Source organism: Triplophysa dalaica, chromosome 9, assembly GCF_015846415.1.
Source record: "Triplophysa dalaica isolate WHDGS20190420 chromosome 9, ASM1584641v1, whole genome shotgun sequence".
Taxonomy (NCBI): Eukaryota; Metazoa; Chordata; class Actinopteri; order Cypriniformes; family Nemacheilidae; genus Triplophysa; species Triplophysa dalaica.
The window spans coordinates 4,101,938-4,121,014 of NC_079550.1; the positions used below are offsets into that span (position 1 = coordinate 4,101,938).

The 19,077-nt window shown below is 40.0% G+C and overlaps 1 protein-coding gene across 1 annotated transcript; it reads left to right on the plus strand.

Annotated features, from left to right (window-relative positions):
- The first annotated feature begins 1,359 nt into the window (after nucleotides 1–1,359).
- On the plus strand, nucleotides 1,360–18,801 carry gucy1a2 (guanylate cyclase 1, soluble, alpha 2). Its single transcript, XM_056757588.1, has 9 exons — nucleotides 1,360–2,448; nucleotides 3,696–3,757; nucleotides 4,925–5,040; nucleotides 7,078–7,889; nucleotides 12,018–12,173; nucleotides 12,261–12,590; nucleotides 13,976–14,119; nucleotides 16,002–16,156; nucleotides 16,630–18,801. Exons 1-9 carry the CDS (start codon nucleotides 2,212–2,214, stop codon nucleotides 16,838–16,840), a joined length of 2,223 nt encoding a protein of 740 aa, XP_056613566.1. The 5' UTR covers nucleotides 1,360–2,211; the 3' UTR covers nucleotides 16,841–18,801.
- Nucleotides 18,802–19,077: the final 276 nt, after the last annotated feature.

Consider the following 19,077-nt stretch of genomic DNA (forward strand, 5'->3'; position numbering starts at 1 on the left):
TGCTTGTACGGTTTGACCTGTGATCTGTTTAAATGGCAGCAGCTGGTGTGTTTAGGACACGGTCAGGACTGTGAAAGCAGACGTGTGTGTGGGTTTTATGATGGTGTAAAGCATTAAAAAATAATGCTCAGGGGTCACAGGTGATCGTGAAGGTTGAAGTGGTGTGACCTGAACTGCTGTAATGTGAGTGTATTGATGTACCATGTGTATGATGTGACAGACATTAACACAGATGATTACACATTAGACCATTTGTCACGCAACACTGCACAGACACACTATCAGCTTCTGATTTGAGATCTGATTCATGATGGAAGCGTGTGCTGTCATTGCAGGTAGTGTTGGACATGAGCATGAAATCACTGCTGTGACGTGAGTTTTGTTTTTACCTGGACAGACAGGAACTAGTTGTGCAGATTAATGCTTGCATTACCATAAATATTGTATGAATGCATATTTCAGAATACTGTGGTGTGTTCATGTTATTTTGGGTTGCTTTTCTTTTCAATGTCATTCCATTTTTAGATGATTTATATCCAGAACCTAATGCTGAATGAAGCTTGTGACTGCTTACACACACATACTGTGTAATATATGAACACTAACAAGCAAAAAAGAGAAAGTGGGTCAGACTCCAGAGCGGAAAGAGGCATGATGGGAAAAGAGTGAAGGACAAAAAAAGAAAAGCGAATTATCCAGAAGGCAACACACACACACAAAGTTCATCCTTCAGGCCTGCTAACACGACCTGACTATCTCTTACTCTCGCTCTCTTGTGACATGAACAAACCAATGTTTGTGAAAAATGCGAGACATCCAGGTCATTGTTAAAGTTAACCTACTTTCTAAAATTAAACGTTGAATTTTTATAATTTCTGCTAAAAGCACACAGTTGTCTTTTGCTGTATTTATAACAAAAGCTGCGACATTGTGCGTACTATATTGTGTATTTTTGTACAGTATTATAATTGTTTTACCTGTTTTTTATTACATGATGCATGTTGTATATACATTATATAATGTCTGTCGTGTAGCTGTATTATAAATGTACCAAACAGAACTGAATGATGGAGGTTCAGGAGCCTCCAGCACTACAGTATAGACTCTACTGTAATCTCATATACCGTAACGATACACTCTTTGATTAATATTTTCAGTGTTACTACAAACATTTTTTTTTTTAGTTGTCAGAATAAAAGATGCTCCACAGCTGGTGAAACACCGTGTCTGTACAGACAAGCACACTGCTTTGGTGGAGTTCTGTTTCTCTCTCTCTGATTGTTTATTAAACACTGTTGAATAATTATTAAACAAACTCATTAATTATCATTTAGGCCCTCAACAAGAGCACAGAGATGGAAAGCCATCAGATTTACGATTTTGAAAACGATTCTCACAAATGCCCAGAACACAGGCTTACTCTCACAATTAAAGATTCAAAATAACAATTTGATTACATTATTAATTGTGAACACAGACAACATTTCCCAGCCCTATGAATGGCAAATAACTGCGATCCCTGTTAACATAATGTCAAAAAGTGTGACATTGCTTTGCATACATGTCTCTTTCTCTCTCTTTCTAAATGTAAATAGGAAAATATATTCGGGTCCACGTGAGTTACAGTATAATGAAAATGCAGTAATGTATAAAGAATGACCGACATAGCTTTGCATGCATTATAATTTTTTCACCTCAATTTCTCTTTCTTTCTCTCTCTCTCTCTCTCTCTCTCTCTCACTCTCTCTCACTCTCTCTCTATCTCGGGGAGGGGTGTGCAGGCTTTTGCTCAGTGAAAACTGATTGGTTCTCGTAGTTCCGCGCTGTCTGGATGTTGGAAGATTTCACATTTTTACGCGAATCTGGGCAAGCGTCTCCGTGATTCTCCTAGCGTCGACCCGCAAGGACAGACGGACGGACAGCATCGGCGGGTATCATGAGGTCTCCGGGGCTCTTTATCGGTCTACGGAGCGGTCGGGTCGCCGGTGAGAACGGAATTCTTTAATTTAAACGCCGCGCTTCATACCGCCCTACACCCACGCAGACAAAATCTGTGTTTTGCGTTCCAAAAATAAAACGCGCACTTGGCAAACCCGAGGTCCTGCTGCATCCATACCCGGGGAGCGAGAGCGCACGGCTGACTCGCGCGTCCCGGTTCCGTCATGGTTCTGTGTCAGCCGCGCGTCTGATGGTTGCGCCCGCATCAGCAGTATGTCCTCGCGGAAGATCTCCTCCGAATCCTTCAGTTCCATGGGCTCGGATTATTTGGAGAGCCCGGTTGAGGACGGAGAGTGCCCTTTCTCGCGCGTCTTCTGGAACGGCAGGAGTCCTGTGGACACGCTCTCGTGTCCGTTCGATGACGCGGCCGTCAGCAGGAGGGTCGCGCGGCGCAAACGCGTCAATCTGGACTCGCTCGGGGAGAGTTTAAGACGCCTCACCTCACCCACGGTACCGAACTTTACCTTGGATATATTCAGATGTGTTTCTGTTATTTAAGCAATCTGAATGGATGGGCTGTTCGGGCCCAGCAGTATTCTGTTTATTAGTGTGTGTGTGTGTTACATATTCATTTTGTCTGTATGTGTGAAACATAACAGTGCAGAAAAACATTCAGGTGTGTGTCTGTTTGTCAAGATATCCTCTCTCAGGCACATATGCAGAGGCGCAAAAAAGAGAGGATGATGGGCTATGTGCATGCATGTCTGCACTCTGCAGTCAGTTCTGCATCAGAATTTGCTTTCCCTGAGGTTCACTCTAGTGGATTCATCCTGTGTGTGTGTGTTCCACCAACTGCTCCAATGGCACAGATCCAAAACAGAGTGAGCTGGGGTTCAGGTGTTGCCTACAGTGCAGAAATCAATGTTAATGGATGTTAATAACCCAAAATACACATAATAAATGTTTAAATGAAATTCAGAACACTTTTTATGAGGGGCTGTTGTGTGTGTGTGTTTAATATATAAACCTAGTGTTCATGATGTGTGTGAGACTATTTATGCCTATTTATGTTTTCAAGTGGGAATATGTGAACATCAATTCTACAGTCACGTGAATTCAGACTCACACGATTGTTCAGTTTAAATCTCTAACTCCCTCTCTTATACACACACAATCATTTTCAGAGTTCCCAAATGTAAACCTCATGTCCAGGTGTTAGTATGAAGCAGCTTACGAGAGCGAGCGTGTGAGCAAGCGGTGAAAGATCTCTAAAGGAGATTTGACCAGGTAAATCTGGATTTGAGCTATTAAGAGCTTTGCTGAAATGAGGAGGATTATGATTGGAATGTTGTTGCTGTGGCAGCACGATAAAGACAGATGATTCGATAAGGCTTAAGGGTATATTCTGTTACCGTTCGATCATCACTGTGAATCCCTTTAAAGGGGGACGAATCGAACACCCAAACCTATGCCGACTCAAGTGATGTTGACAGGTTTCTGAAGTTGCTGGAGTGAGCTGTCTATACCAGCTCTGATGTTTTCAAAATCTAGTGAACGATGGTCGATGAAAATGAACAGGTTAAATGCTCTCTGGGCATCTTTGAGAGCTTGTTGACCCTATACAATTATTTCAGTGTTTTTAAGGCAGAAATGTAACAGTCCTGTTTGCCTGTGAAATCCTGCTTTGCTACTGTTGCTTTTGGACTGGGTTTGGGTTTATTGCAACCGGTTACCGCAATGCTCTGTTTTATTTTTAGAGCCAGACGATTCAGCTGGCCCTGCAGAGAACGGCCGAGTATTACAGACAGAGAGAAATCAGGTACATCCACACACACACAACCAGACACTGCACAAATTCATCTAAGAAACGCATTCATGTTTCCTGTTTCTAATAAAACTCCAGCCATCTCATAAAATGCTGGATTTGTTCAAATCATGGTTGATTCAAATTTGTTAGGTAAATTTAAACCAACAGTTGGGTTTGTCTAATTTGGATAAAACAACTATGAAGGAAAGAAAAATCTCAGATGGGATCTCTATTATATCTTAATTATTTATCTTAGAAATCAACAAGATTAAATGAAGAGCAAATGGAAAGTTTTGCATAAGTCCCATCTGTGTCTCAGATGTTTCTCTGGACAAATAGAGTCAGAAATCTCACAGGTGTCTCTGTATTAGGTTCAGAAGAGATGTCAACAAGGTGTCAAACTGAGCGCAGATTTATCAAGTCTGCAATCAAAAGTCAATATTATTGAAAATCTCAATATGAACTCAAACATTTCTCATCAAATTTACTCGAATCCAGATTGTTTGATCTCTACATTCATTTTACGCCTCCATACTCTTCATGTGTTTCAACAATTACACTCTCATTTCTTTCTCTTTTATTTCTCCTTAACAATTTTTGGAGTTTATACTCGAATGAAACACTAGAAACACTGACTAATAGAAGCATCTCTGAAACTGAAATGAAATATTACAGAATATCTCCATTAACGTCAACAGTAAATCAAAATGGAGCATGTTCATCTCCTTAATATGCTTTTCTTGTCTTGCTGTGAATGATTTATCAGCTCATGTTATTCCAAAGACAAATAAGGGTGTTCTTCATAAACTTTCATGAAAACGTAATTTTCCGGACATCCGAAACAACGTTCACTGCTTATGTCGTCACTGGCTGTCCATTTACTGCCGTTTAAATACATCCTGACATAGTTAAGAGATGATTTAATGCTGGTTAATGTGAAATAATGAAAGTAATACAGTACGGTTAATCCTCCACAATACAATTTGAACTCACATTTAAACCATTCAGTAAATCCAGATGTATAAATTGATTGAACGACCTGTTTTGCTATTATCACATCATGAGCGCTTAATGCTGTTTCGTGTTGTTTGCGAGATGAACTTCCTATCATTTTCCTCTTGAAAATGTCGTCTATGATGTTGGTCAATTGTAGTTCATCTATCTTTCTCCCTCTCGCAGTGGGCAGGAGTTTGTGAGGAGCTTGTCAGATGAGCAGAAGTGTTTGTATGAAAACTCGCGCTGTGACACGCAGACCGACATTTCAGGAATATTGAAGTACACAGCAACTATTTTAGGTACGTAAAACAATGTGCAAAATCTTTGATCTTGATTCCTCTCGCAAAAGAGATGTTAGTGTACATACACATCCATAGACATCAATAGCAAATCGATGACCTCAACAGACACACACACACGCGTCTCTGTACACTTTCCTAAAAACTGCCTCCCAATTTCTGCAGTCTCCGTATACGAGCTGTTGCTAAGATACAAACTCTGCCACCCTTAACCAGAACACGTTTATAAATAAACCGCAATGAGGCATCTAAACTGAGCAGTGCCCAGATAAACCTACTGCACGCATCTTGCTTTCATGTAGCAGAGCATCATCGCGTCACAGCGGTACTGATGCTGCAGCTCTCTGCTGTTTATTCTGGGGTCACGTCTTTGTGTAAAGGCATGTTGTAAAAGAAATGCAAGTTGTATATGCAAACGAGGTTAGAAATAGAAACAGAATAAAGCAGTGTATTTTATTGCTGTTAAATATGTGGTATAAAACGGATCATTTCAAGTGCAAATGATTGAACGTGGCTGAAGTCATTAGAAAATACCAATAAACCCACTGTGATGCACATTTTATATTCACATTGCTATATGTCATACGTTAACAGCCTTCAGTTAAACTACCGAACTGTATTCCCACATAAAAATATTTACTATAGTAAAATGTAAGAAATTGTTCTATACTGTAGTGTATTACTGTACTATAGTATTCTGTAGTCTTAACTCTAGTATATTGATAAACCGTACTAAATACTGTAGTATACTCTGTGTTGGGTAAGTTACTCAGAAAAAGTAATTAATTACTAGTTACTCATCACCTATTCAATAGTGTAAATAAATTACGGTACACATTACTCCATCCAAAAAGTATTTTACTACTTATTACTGATTACCTTCTATATCTTACATCAACCTCGATTAGCATTGATTCAAGGATAGAAATGAAACAGCTTATTGAATTCATTCAAATAATAACATGGGCATCTTTGAGAAGTTATAAGAAATTATTCTTTTTAACTGACCAAAGTATTACATATATGAGGATATATTAAAGCATACATTTAAAGTTAGATTTATAAATTTGATTAGAATAATTTGTCTATTGAATATATTACACAATATTTCAATCACATCAGAAGTAACTGTAATTAAATTACAGAAAAAACAAGAGTAATCCGTTATTTTACTCTTTCAAGGGAAAATAATTAAATTACCGTTAAATTACGCGATTCTTTCATGTGGTTTACTCAGCAGATTTTTATTTTATGTTTTATATTACAAGTTACCCTTCTCTGAATATGTGTCTATCACCATTAATTTTTATTGCTGCTGTTTTATAATCCTGTGTTAAATGTGAATAAAAGCAACGGTATGAAAAAGTAAAATATGTTTACCTTTCACATCGCAGTAGTCCAGAATGTATCTTGTTTGTTTAGAAGCACACATGAGTGTTTTATGTTTTGGAGAAATAGTCACTTCAGGTTCTCTAACTTAAACAGAGCACTTTTTTATAACTTAAACTTAAAGCGATAGTTCACCCCAAAATATTTTTTTGGCCAACATAAATTCAATTTCATGCTGTTTAGACACACTTTTATATGACTCTTTTTTTCATGTTCAATACACAAAAAGAAATTTGGGAAATTGTGTTCATGTCAATGGGATGTAATGTTGTTTGATTATTAACTTCTTAATATCTTCTTTTGTTTTGTGCTCACAAAAAAGAAAGTCATAGAGGTTCAGAATGAGATGAGGGTGAAAAAATGATTAATTAATCTCATATTATGCAAATTTATAATTTGTGTCATTTATGCAAAGAAACCCTCATTGCACATTTGGATTTTTTTTTCAGACAATGTTAAAAAATACATTTACACTCATGTATTTGGCAGATGCTTTTATCCAAAGAGAATTACACTGCATTACAATGTAAACATCAGTATGTGTGTCTTTTCTGTGGATGGATGGAACCCACGACCTACTAACACAATAAATGCAATCCTATTCTAACATAGCTGTAGAAATAAAAAATTGTTTCCTTTTTCGCTCAGGTGTGGACTTTGCAGCCGTACGAGGCCGTTTCGGAGAGGAATTCTTTGGTCTATGCCTGGAGGAGAACGAGAGGGTTCTGCGAGCTCTCGGCGGGAGCCTGCAGGATTTCTTCAATGGTTTCGACGCTCTCCTGGAGCACATCAGAACCTCCTGCGGCCGGAGAGCTACATCTGAGGCTCCCTCTTTCCTATGCAAAGATGCTCCTCAGGAGAACGAAGAGACGAACGAGGAGACAGGTGGAAGGCGAACTCTTCTCCTCCACTGCTTCAATCCCGACCCTACAGTGGGAGTGGCCATGCCGGGGTTGATCCGAGCCGCCGCACGACGCATCTACCAAACAGATGTTTCAGTGGAGGAAGCTCCTCCAACCTGGCTGCACGCGCTCAGTGAGGACAGAGAGCTCTCGGCGGACTCCTCCCCTTCCTCGTCGCCATCTCCGCCCTCTTCTTCATCTCCCGCCTGTTTGTCCTTCCTCATCCGAGAGGTCCAGACTCAACCCTCTTCATCCTCGCACCCCACGTCCCGACAGCTGTCCCGCTCACCACTCGATTTGCGGATAGGTCTGAGCACGTTTTGCCGGGCCTTTCCCTTCCACCTGGTGCTGGGAGCCAACATGGAGGTTCTGCAGGTCGGGGAGGGTCTCAGAAAACAGACCAAGAGCGACCCGCACCGAACTCTCACCTTCATCAACAGCTTTGAGCTGGTGTCTCCCAGAATCCCCTGCACCTTCCAGAACATTCTGTTGCGGCTGTCCACTCCGTTCACCATTCGGACGCAACCGGACGGGTCGGCTCTTGACAGCAGGGAGAAGGTGAGTGAATAATCTTTCACAAACCTGTCGGATAATTTCCTTAATCTATGCCGAACGTTATGAAATGATTTGGACAGAAATGCAGTCCAAATGACCTTCAGGTCGAGAAGCTCACACAGACACACACACACACGTGCATCACATCTAGAATGAAATGGACCGACACACCTGCCATGATAAAATATTGAAACATGAAATTAGTGTTTGGAAAATTAAGGTTTGTGTTAGTGTGTCTGTTTGGGAGCTGTGATGTGTTACCAGTATCATGTGGTGCAAAATACACTGATAAATTTGAGATGTTACATCAGTAAGTCTGTGTTTGCTCAGAGGAATCTTTTGTTCACCAGAGTTCCTGTAAGATTCACAGCAGGGAATGTAAGATTTTCTCTTGTTCCATGTCATTTAGCAGGTGCTTGTGTCTTCTTCAGCGGTGCTGATCTCAGAACAGTCTGACCCGCTGGGGACATCAGTGCCTCGCTCAGGGGCACAATACTGATTGTGTTCAAAAAACTTTGTGACAAAGATCTTTTTTTTTCGAGCTGTGCGTGTGTGTGTGTTTATGTCTCTGTGCAATGTGGGTATCTGTGTTTGTGTGTATCTGTACATCTGTGTGTCATTATCTGTGTGTTTGTGTGTGTGTGTGTGTGTGCGTGCGTTTGTCTGTGCGTGCTTGTGAATGTGCATGCATATGAATGTGTTCATTTGTGTATGCCGTTAACTGTTTGTGTGTGTGTGTGTGTGTGTGCATGCATGTTCATATCTATGTGTGTTAATTTGTGTGTGTGTTTGTGTTTTAAGCCTTAGTAGCTATGTGTATGGGTTTGGTTTTGTTTAAGTGTGTGTATGTATCTGTATGTATTTGTATGAGTGCGAGTGTGTGTCTTGCGGGTGATAACTAAAGTGAGGAACAATAAAGAGGAATTAATAGCCCAACATTGTGTGTGCTTTAATTGTGTTTGACGCAGTGCGACAAGACTATAGTTTGTGACTTGAGGCAAGTGTTGACAAAGTTGAGCAAAGTGTAACTTTGTGAAAAACATCTGCAACACAGTGCATGACAATAGTTGTTCACATGACCCATTTCTTGATACCATTGACAAAGAGTTCAGTGCACAGAGTGATATCATCAATGTTTGCCATCCAGGAGATGTAGATTGAGACAAATCTGTCCTAGTTTGCACCCTCTCTGTCCTATAAACTATACAGAATTAGACTCAGATGTTCAGATGGTGTACTAAAGCGTTTTTGGCCTAATATTGCCCTTGACCCTCAATACCAGGGGACACCTGTGAGACTGACGTCATTCAAGCCTTTGACACGTAACAGAACGCTGTGATGTCTGTGCAGATACCCGTCTCTCTCTCTCTCTCTCTCTCTCTGATTAGCACCTTGTTGTGCTGTGGAGTGCAGATGTCTTTTTGAATCTCTCCTCTTGAGCGCTCGTTCTCTGTGTTGTGAGCTGTTTTGAGGGTTGGTGCCGTCAGATCTGATGTGTGTAAATGTTTGCGAGCGTGTCACAGAAAGCTGTTTGTTGTTCTTTTGATGTCTTCTCATGCAAAACGCCGCTACAGTTGAAAGCCAGAATCAAGGCACTTCTGCTGAAAGGGAAAATTAAACAAAATGATAATCAAATTAAAGTCAGGTGTCAACAGCCTGAAGAATAAAACGAGAGAGAGAGAGAGAGAGAGAGAGTGCTTGTGGATATTAGCAGACTGATGATGGTCACTGGATGATGGTCACTGGCTTTTTGTGAAGTTTTAATTTATCTCAATCATGTTGGTTCAGTGAATCGCTTTGTAGGTTGTTTTTGTTGGTCTTATTTTTGGGTACACTCAGCATATTTCTTCAACTACATTGAATTGAAAAGTCTTAATTTAGCGATACAGGACTATATACATAGAGTAGCTATTTAAAAATAAAGAATTTTGTCTTTAAAATGGATGAATACGAAGTAACATAGATGACGAAAAATAGTTACTCGGTGTCAAATGATCAGTGTTCAGTTTTCAGCTTTGTGTTAGGGTCCGAGGCTCTTGAGATTAAGTGTTTTGATCACAATTATAAAACTGACCGTTTTTTATTCAACCCTTGTGATAAGGTGGGTCAGATATTTTAACACTTATATTTTATATTGTTTGTGCACCAGAGGACAGAGGTTTTCGAAAGCATGACCGTGATGGTCAATTCTGAATCGTCTGATCTGGAAATACACGTGTGTTTGTGTCTATAAGTGTGTGTGTAGAAATCCATTCCTTATTAAAATGAACTATTTTCAAATAAAGAAATGTTAAACCCACAGCCGTTGAAAAACAGACTGTCTGGCAGAGACAATAGCAACAATATTTGCATAAATTTTGCTAAATATATTAGCACATTTTGTACACTGAATACTACTTTGACAACATTTATAGCATGATTTTGTCTGGGGAGTAATACAGTATGAATAAAAGATCTATAAATATAAGACATGTCCGCCAACTCATTAAAATGTATAAACATGGCGTAATTTCACCAACTGTAAATGCGTTTTGGAGGCACTGAAATAAATGGGCTTCAGTGCATTGTTTGTAACTATCGGACGCTCCATGACACAAGAAACCTCCACACTCCATTCTTACTATGCGAGTGTCATAGCTCTGTTTTTCAATGGCCCTGTGGTTAAAGCATGATCACCACAAATGAACAATGATTTTGCTACAGTAAGCATAGTTTAACCCTGGTATTTGTAGTAAAAGTATAGTAATACAAAAAGTAACCATACTGACCAAAAACATGGTTACTACACTTTTACTTCAGTAAAACCATGAATATTTTACCATTTACATTCTCTGAGCGGTGTGTGTAAGTAAAGCAGATTGAAAATCTTTTTTACATGGTTGCCATGGAGACCTTGAATCGATATATGTATGAGTGCATTTAAAACAAATGCTTAAAATGTTTCGAAGACGTGTACATGTGTCTGTTTGTGTACACCGGATGATGCATGATGTACAGCGGGTCAGATTCACAGCCCTGTTATCGCCATAGAAACAGGAAAGTTTACCAGTGATGAGATGGAATATAGAACTGTATAGTCACACACACACACGCAGTCATGCAGCTTACTGCATTATTGAAGCAGAACTTCCCTCCTCTGCATAATACATCTACACAGCCCAGGACCCAGGCGAGGACACACACACCCTTGTGCCTCTTAAGTTTTCTATTCGATAACACCTGGCAAGGCGAAATAAATACCCCCACACGTGTCAACCGACGAGCAAAGACTCACTTACCATCGAGATTGGTGCCTGCGTCAAGATTGGCTGCGCTTTGGGCCTGCAACTGCAACTCGTTACTCTTGCGATAGTGAGAGAAAATTAGCTGTGTCTGTTTGTTCATGGTATTCAGTGATTGATATTAAATAAACGGTGGATATAACACTGGATTTGCAGATCGTTTGAATCTGATAGATGGAGCCGTCCCAGTGCTAAAAAATGGCGGTCATGAACCGCATGCGGTAAGTGAAACTGAGTCATATATCTGTGTTTTGTTGGCAATCGGCGCACACGTGCATAATGTAAACAACACAAACCTATAGTGAACCAACAGTTGTGCAGGGATAATGCGATGATGTGTGTGTGCTCGTGATTTAGTGAGGTCATCTGTTTTCAGAAATATTCGTTCAGCTGTAAATGTCTTTAATAAATTTGATCAAACTAAATACTCTTCGAAGATACGAAGTATGAAGTACTACTCTATTGGTACTGAAGATTAATATGAGATTGGCAGAAACTGCGCGTTCAACCGGACCTTTAAGAACTACATAGCAACCAAATCATAATTGAAGAACCCAGTCTCACTCCCTTTCCCTCTTTCTCTCAATTCCTCTCTCTTCCTCATCTCTCTGTCTTCCTTTTTTGTCTCTGTCTCTCTCTCAGTCTTTTCAACACAGAGCCCTGGAATCCGCTGTGCTTTCCTTGTTGTTTTCTCTGACAATATTTACTGTGTAAACACGAGTGCATTCATGCAGAAAAACACTTGCGTTAAAATTAATTCTCCACAAATGAATTGCATTTGTAATGTGTTCTGGATATTTGCTTTTTCATTTGAACACATTAAACACACTTTACTTCTTGTGTGTCTCAGGTGATGGAGCTTAAAGGTCAGATGCTTCACCTACCCGAATCCAACTCCATCATGTTCCTGGGCTCGCCGCGAGTTGATAGGCTGGAGGAGCTCATGGGTCGGGGCCTGCATCTTTCTGACATCCCCATGCACGACGCCACGCGTGACGTCATATTGGTGGGTGTGTCCAGCAACATCACTAATCCACAGAATCCAGAAATGTGTTATGGGAAATTCTCAGATAACAGATGATCTCTGTTGTAGGTCGGTGAACAGGCCAAAGCTCAGGACGGACTGAAGAAGCGCATGGACAAGCTGAAGGCCACGCTGGAGAACACCCATCAGGCTTTAGAGGAGGAGAAGAGGAGAACGGTGGACCTGCTATACTCTATCTTCCCCGGTGACGTGGCTCAGAGACTGTGGCAGGGACTTCCCGTTCAGGCTAAAAAGTTTGATGACGTCACCATGTTGTTCTCTGACATCGTTGGCTTCACAGCCGTATGTGCGCAATGCACGCCCATGCAGGTCATCAGCATGCTGAACGAACTCTACACACGCTTCGACTACCAGTGTGGCATACTGGATGTCTATAAGGTACTAGGGTTGTCACAATACCACAAACATACCTTACAATACTATATTTTATTAAGGTGTACTGTAGTAAATAGCTACTTAAGTACTTTAGATTTTTTTTCATGTGACAATTGATTCAAATGTGTGACATATTTCATTTATACAACAATGTTTGGAAAAGTGAAACGTTGGAGTGAAACGTTGCATCGCGATGTTACCGTAGCACCTAAAACCGCCCATCCCTGTGAGGTACACACTGGGAAAAAATTTACTTGAAGGGAGTAACATCTTGGTACAACATTATATAATATTATTATAATAAAATAAAGCTATCATAAGAAAATTTTACAAAGCAAATTTTTTTAGCTTTAGGTTTTTTTTCATGACACACACTACATCCCATCCCAAATTCACAATAAAGACATAGTAATGCAAACCCTTCTGTCTGGAAACAATACAGTTGAATACATTAAATTAATACAGACTTATTAAATGTAAACAAATATAAGAAGAATGATACCAAAGATATTAATACTAACAAGATGCCCCAATGCCATTACACTGAATAGCGGGGAATGCAGCGCTCAATATGGCCGCTCTAGCGAAGGAAGTACTGCCTTCCAGTAAAACGAACCAATCGCCAATCAAGAAAGACTTACGATTCTTTGGGGCGGGGCTCTCGTGAGGCGCTGCCAGCCTGTGCGCAGTGTATTTTTAGCGCAGTGTAAGCTGAGCAAACCAAAGTTATGATACAGTTCCAGTCATGTTTAATTATTGATCGGAAATGTGCAGTTAAATTGTGTTTTTTGCCTTCCCCCATTCAAATAGAAATGACTGTTGACTTGCTACAACGAAAATAGCTGCCCAGAGGCATTGCAAACATGACCGCAGAGAGGAAGGACTTACGTAAACGGACTTTGATGTTACGTATAGTTGACATGAAAGATTTGAGAAGGTGCTGTGATGTGTAAACAGCATTTGGTGTATAATTTTGTAGTTATTATTATTTTATTTATCTAATATTAATTAAAACATCACATGGAATAAGATCGTTTAAAATTATGTACTAAAGGTAAAAGTGATCGAAATGTTACCAGTTGTAAAAGTACTTTACAAATAGCTACAATCCAGACTTTTTTGCCTTAAAAATAAAAAAATTGTTGAAGAGCAAGTACATAAAACATAATTGTTCTGAACTTCAAAACGGTAAGCTTATAACAAAGATTTATGAGTTGAGCTAATGGCTATGACTTCACAGGAAACATCAGCTTGAAATCATTAATATTTTTACAGGTAAAGTATGTAAAGTAACCTGCAATTTTAGGTTTCAAACAGAGATGGCGATAGAGAGGCTGTGTGTGTTGTTTAAAGATGACTTTGAGATCTTTCTTCTTTCTTCTCTACAGATTGAAACTATAGGTGATGCGTATTGCGTGGCAGGCGGGCTTCACAAGAAGATTGACAGCCACGCTAAGCCAATCGCGCTCATGGCGCTTAAGATGATAGAGCTGTCAGAGGAAGTGTTGACGCCCGATGGAAAGCCCATCAAAGTGAGTCTGTGCACCTGATAACACACTCCTTCTGGATAACGTCTATTTGACGTCTGCATTTACATCTGCAATACGTCGTTTGGTCATCTGCAATACGTCTCGGAGACGTCTGTATGTCTGTAACACGTCTGCTAAAGATCTGGAGTTCTGGAAAACATCTGCTATGTGAAAACATCCACTAAACATCTTAGAAAGAGCAGTTTTACATCCATTCTAATAGACATTTGACAGCAGACGTCTCCGCGACGTATTGCCTTTGAGCAAACTATGTATTGCAGATGTCTTGCAGATGTTAAATAGACATAAGCCAGATGTATGTGTCTTGTTAGGGTGGTTACATTTCAAATGGGAAAAAAGCTTGTAACCCCACTTATACCACACTTTTACGACCCACAATGATTGTTTTATGGAAATGTTCTTAAAACCCTAAGAACATCTTTATAACGGCACATCAACGCCTTGGCAACCACCAACACAACGCCTCACAATTGTCTGGTGTTATAATCGAGTTTTATAATATTTTAGGACTATTATTTTTGTGATTGTATATCAAACTGTGCTGATGGATTTGCTTCTGGTTATTGTGTGTTGAGCCTGGAGCTGTTGTTAAATGTAGGACGTGTGTGTTGGTTTGTGGGGGGGGGGGATTTGGGTTGTGTTAAGGACCTTGGTTAACAGATCCACCAAGTGCCATCGGCCTCAGAGTGTAGAATCCAGTTCGGTTGCCGTGGAGTCGGCTGAAAAAAGTGTTTGGTACTGATTGATTGTGGAGTTGTTGTTTCCTGTTTAACAGAAATCAACGAAAGGTGTGTGAGTTTGTGTCAGGGTCACCATGGGATCTGTGTGGTGTATGTGTATCAGGGTCTCTCTCTCTCTCTCTCTCTCTCTCAATGTCTGTCCTTATAAACGCGTATGTTTAAAATTAAAGTAAAGAGGGATTAGTCTGTTAGTGTTTCAGGCGACTCATGACAAGTACTGTAAATCTTAAACTTTAGTTGTGAACATTTGTTTGTTTATTTTATAGGACTCCATGTGCATCAGTATGTTGTCCAGCCTGCTGTGTGATTGACAGCTCCAACGGCATGGCAACAAGGCTATAAATAATATCAGGGTCGTTGGCACGGGCAACAATGCATCATCATTAAATGTGTATGTAAATGGATGTTTGTGACCAGTTTGGGTCACTTGTGTGTGTTTTCAGAACAGCATCTTCACTGCTCTCTCTCTCTTTCATATTGTGTTGCTCATGGGGCTTGTGTTGCGAAGCCCCACCCATGACACACATTCTTCAATAAATCAGTATTCTGACATTTAAATCATAATAAGAGGACATGTTCCGCTGTAATCTGGAGAAAAAGCTGTCCCATGGTTTGATTGACTGCTGTCAATCACACATTGATGCCCCTGTGAAAGGCTTCTTTTTCTGTCACTTTGTGTGTATGCGTGCATGCGTGCTTGTGTGTTGGTGTGTTTAAAGGCATCAAAGACACACTTCTAAAGTGATATCTGTTTGAAAAGGCAGATGGGATAAGACACCTCGATTTTGACCTTAAAATGACATCAGACGTGTCTTTTACAGATGGAGATCCCATAATGCATTGCAATGAGCTCAGTGAACAAAGCTATTTAATTAATTATCTAATTCATATTTAATAAATACACGTTAATCAATTTTTCATATTATTTATATTCGTTTTTATAATTAATTTAATGATTATTATTTAAGGCAAAATCCAAACCAGTTGGACTTTATTGTCTCTTTCAAGTCTCACTTGTGACTTTTGAGAAGCTGCTTTTTCTTCTTGCGAACCCCACAGCTTGAAAAGTGCTGAGCCAGTTGAGACAGCTTTCTAATACTCTCTCTCTCTCTCTCTATCTGCAGTTGAGGATTGGAATCCACTCGGGTTCAGTGCTGGCTGGTGTCGTAGGTGTAAAGATGCCTCGATACTGTCTGTTTGGAAATAATGTTACGCTGGCCAGCAAGTTCGAGTCAGGCAGTCACCCGCGCTGCATTAACGTCAGCCCCTCCACATATCAGTAAGAACACAAACACACATTGGTCCTTTGTAACTCTGACTGCAGCAGAGACAGTCACACCTGTTTCCATGGCAACCTGCTTCAGTCAGGAACGTAAAGGACGATATTCTGCAGTCAAGAGCTGCTGAAGATGTGCGTGCACCAATGAGCACCTGTGTTTGGAGACATTTACACACACTCGATGAGAAAAATCTAGCACAGATTTACACCCACACACACTCTCATTCACACCCACGCTTGCACAATTACATCCTGACACACACACATACACTTTCAAACGCACATGAACACAAAAGCACATGCATGCACATGCCTATATTTCCACATAAGTATATAATTACACTCATGCACATATATTCCATGCACATAAATATACTCAAAACGTAACACACAATCATACACGCACAAACTCCCAAAAAACACAGCGTTCGATTTCTTAACATTTTGTTTCTACATTTCATCTGGTTTCTCAGACTCCTGCGAGACGACCGTTCATTCTCCTTCATTCCTCGCTCAGGACAGGATCTGCCCGACAACTTCCCCAAAGAGATCCCAGGAATCTGCTATTTCCTGGAGGCGGGGAAGTCCCAGAGCCACGCCTCTCTCACCAGCACTCGCTCCGCCCCCATCCGGAAAGTGTCCTACAACATCGGGACCATGTTCCTACGGGAGACTAGCCTCTGAGATGGCCTCGCCCATTTGCGACATCATCACGTCTGTAGACTAGCGTTGCCCGTGGCAACTGGCTGCCCCGCCTCTCGAACGAAGCTTCAGCCCCAGAAGTAAAAAACTGACTCGGTAGACTGAGAGGAGGGCCCACACCCTGGCCCCGCCCCCTTTAGGGAGCCATGGACAATTGTGTTCTGAAAAGACAATAAAAAGAAATATATATGTAGATATATATTGCAAATAAAGCCTTCTGCTTAATGGCATAGCCTACTACACAAACACATAACTCAATAGTACACAATAGTGCAGACTTACAAATAATACTGACGGACTCATGTCTACACTAACACAACCTTTTTGCAGCATCGCAGGTTATAGAAATCACATGCATAACTTGGTGCCTTTACCCTTGAATACGCACGCACGCACACACACACACACACACAGTTTCAAGAACACTTACAGTATTTATCTCCACTAACAGACTCACAACACAATTATTCAATGTTACATCTGTTCTGTGTGTGTTTATCTCTTATTTAATCCATTGTGCTGTTTGTGTGTCTGTTACAATGTGTGTTTGTCCTCCACTTTGTGTTGAAGTTTGCGTACACACACTATTCACACACTGTTTTTGTTATGAATGGATGTGGGTCTGTGTGACGTCTAAGGCCAGTAACACACTTCACAAGTATGCCAATGCAGTCGGGAATACAACCCACTGGTCAATGCATTTCTAGCATACCATCCCGTTCATACTTCATATTTTAACATTTGTCTACTTGTGGACTTTGCAGAAATGCACCGTAAACCTATTTTACAATACAAGCTTTTATAAAGCAAGATACAATAATGGAGCTTATAACTTCTGTTGTTTGAAATAAGTTTAACACGCCATAACAGACATGCAAACATTTTATTTGTTCCATTTCTGATTCAGTCTTTCTTGCTAATCTGATCAATGAGATTTTTATAATATTATTTATGTGAATCAAGTGCAATCCTCAACGTTGCAAAAAAAATATTTTCTTAATACTTTGTACAAATGTCTTAAACTTCTTAAATCAAACTTCAAACTTTTCAATAACTACTTGAGAAGCAAAAGGACCTTGAATTAAGCCTTTTTATGAAAAGTCCAGAAGGTTTAATTAAATTTAATTTGTGAATTGTAACCAACAACTCACTCTATTCCTCCCTTTCGAAGCACTAAGGTGGCTGACACAGGATTAAGATGTTGTCGCATTTCCGTTTCTTTCCCGAATGAGATAACGTATTTAGGGAATGATTTCTGTAGAGCAGTTTGTCCGTTTAGGGCTACTGTAGAAACAACATGGTGAACTCCATACAGGGGATCTGCGGTGTATGTAGATAGAAAAAGCTCATTCTAAGGTAATAAAAACATAACGCTTCATTACGTAAGGTCTTTATACACATCTGAAGACAAAGTTATGTGTATTATATTGCATTTTTGTCAATAGATCCTCCAAAAAAATGACACACAGCACCTTGAATACATAGGATCTTATTTTAACGTTTATTTTTCATAACCCATTGGCAGATATTTACCTTTTTTTGAAGCATTAACTCATTCGTTTGGATCTTTCCTTATGAATACAAGACTTAATATCTTTATTTAGCTTTTCAAGCATCTTGATTTAAAAGTTTTTAGATATTTGTACAATAAAACCGAAGTTGATGTCTGCCTAAATTGTCTGCTTGTGAGCTTAAATCGTGTACGCAGAAGAATCACTGTCAGCGTGTCAATAAACTTACTGCTGCAATACTCACATATCACATAAACATAGAATGTGTGAAGCTGGCCTTGTGTGTGTGCGTGTGTGTGTGTGTGTGTGTGTGTGAGAGACTGTAGTTTGAGGTCATAACATCATGCTTATTTTAGTCACATCTGATAAAACACACGATCCCATGATGTGTCAGTCATGTTTTCAAGATGCTAATAAAATCTATTCATGCAAGTTTTACAGTGTCACTGAGTTTGCTTTTACTGATCTCCTTAAATTGCTCTTTTTCTTTAAAAAGAGGTTGGGTCTATGACATCATGACTGTCTAAACTCATATGGCTTCAATGGATCTCCAATCTACAAGCAGACAGTGACCCGTTGAACGATATATGCAACCACACACACATGAGATTTGAAGTTTGTTTTTATGATTCTGGAATGTTGCGCATGAGTCATGTGAATTGCTTTGATGATGCTTTATATAATTTCCTGACAGGTCTCTTGCTCGTA

Excerpts from the sequence above, each read along its gene's own strand:
- gucy1a2 (XM_056757588.1), top strand. The coding sequence starts at position 2,212 with ATGTCCTCGCGGAAGATCTCCTCCGAATCCTTCAGTTCCATGGGCTCG. Across the intron at positions 7,890-12,017 it reads CTCTTGACAGCAGGGAGAAG|GTGATGGAGCTTAAAGGTCA; the intron begins GTGAGTGAATAA and ends TGTGTGTCTCAG. Across the intron at positions 14,120-16,001 it reads CCGATGGAAAGCCCATCAAA|TTGAGGATTGGAATCCACTC; the intron begins GTGAGTCTGTGC and ends CTCTATCTGCAG.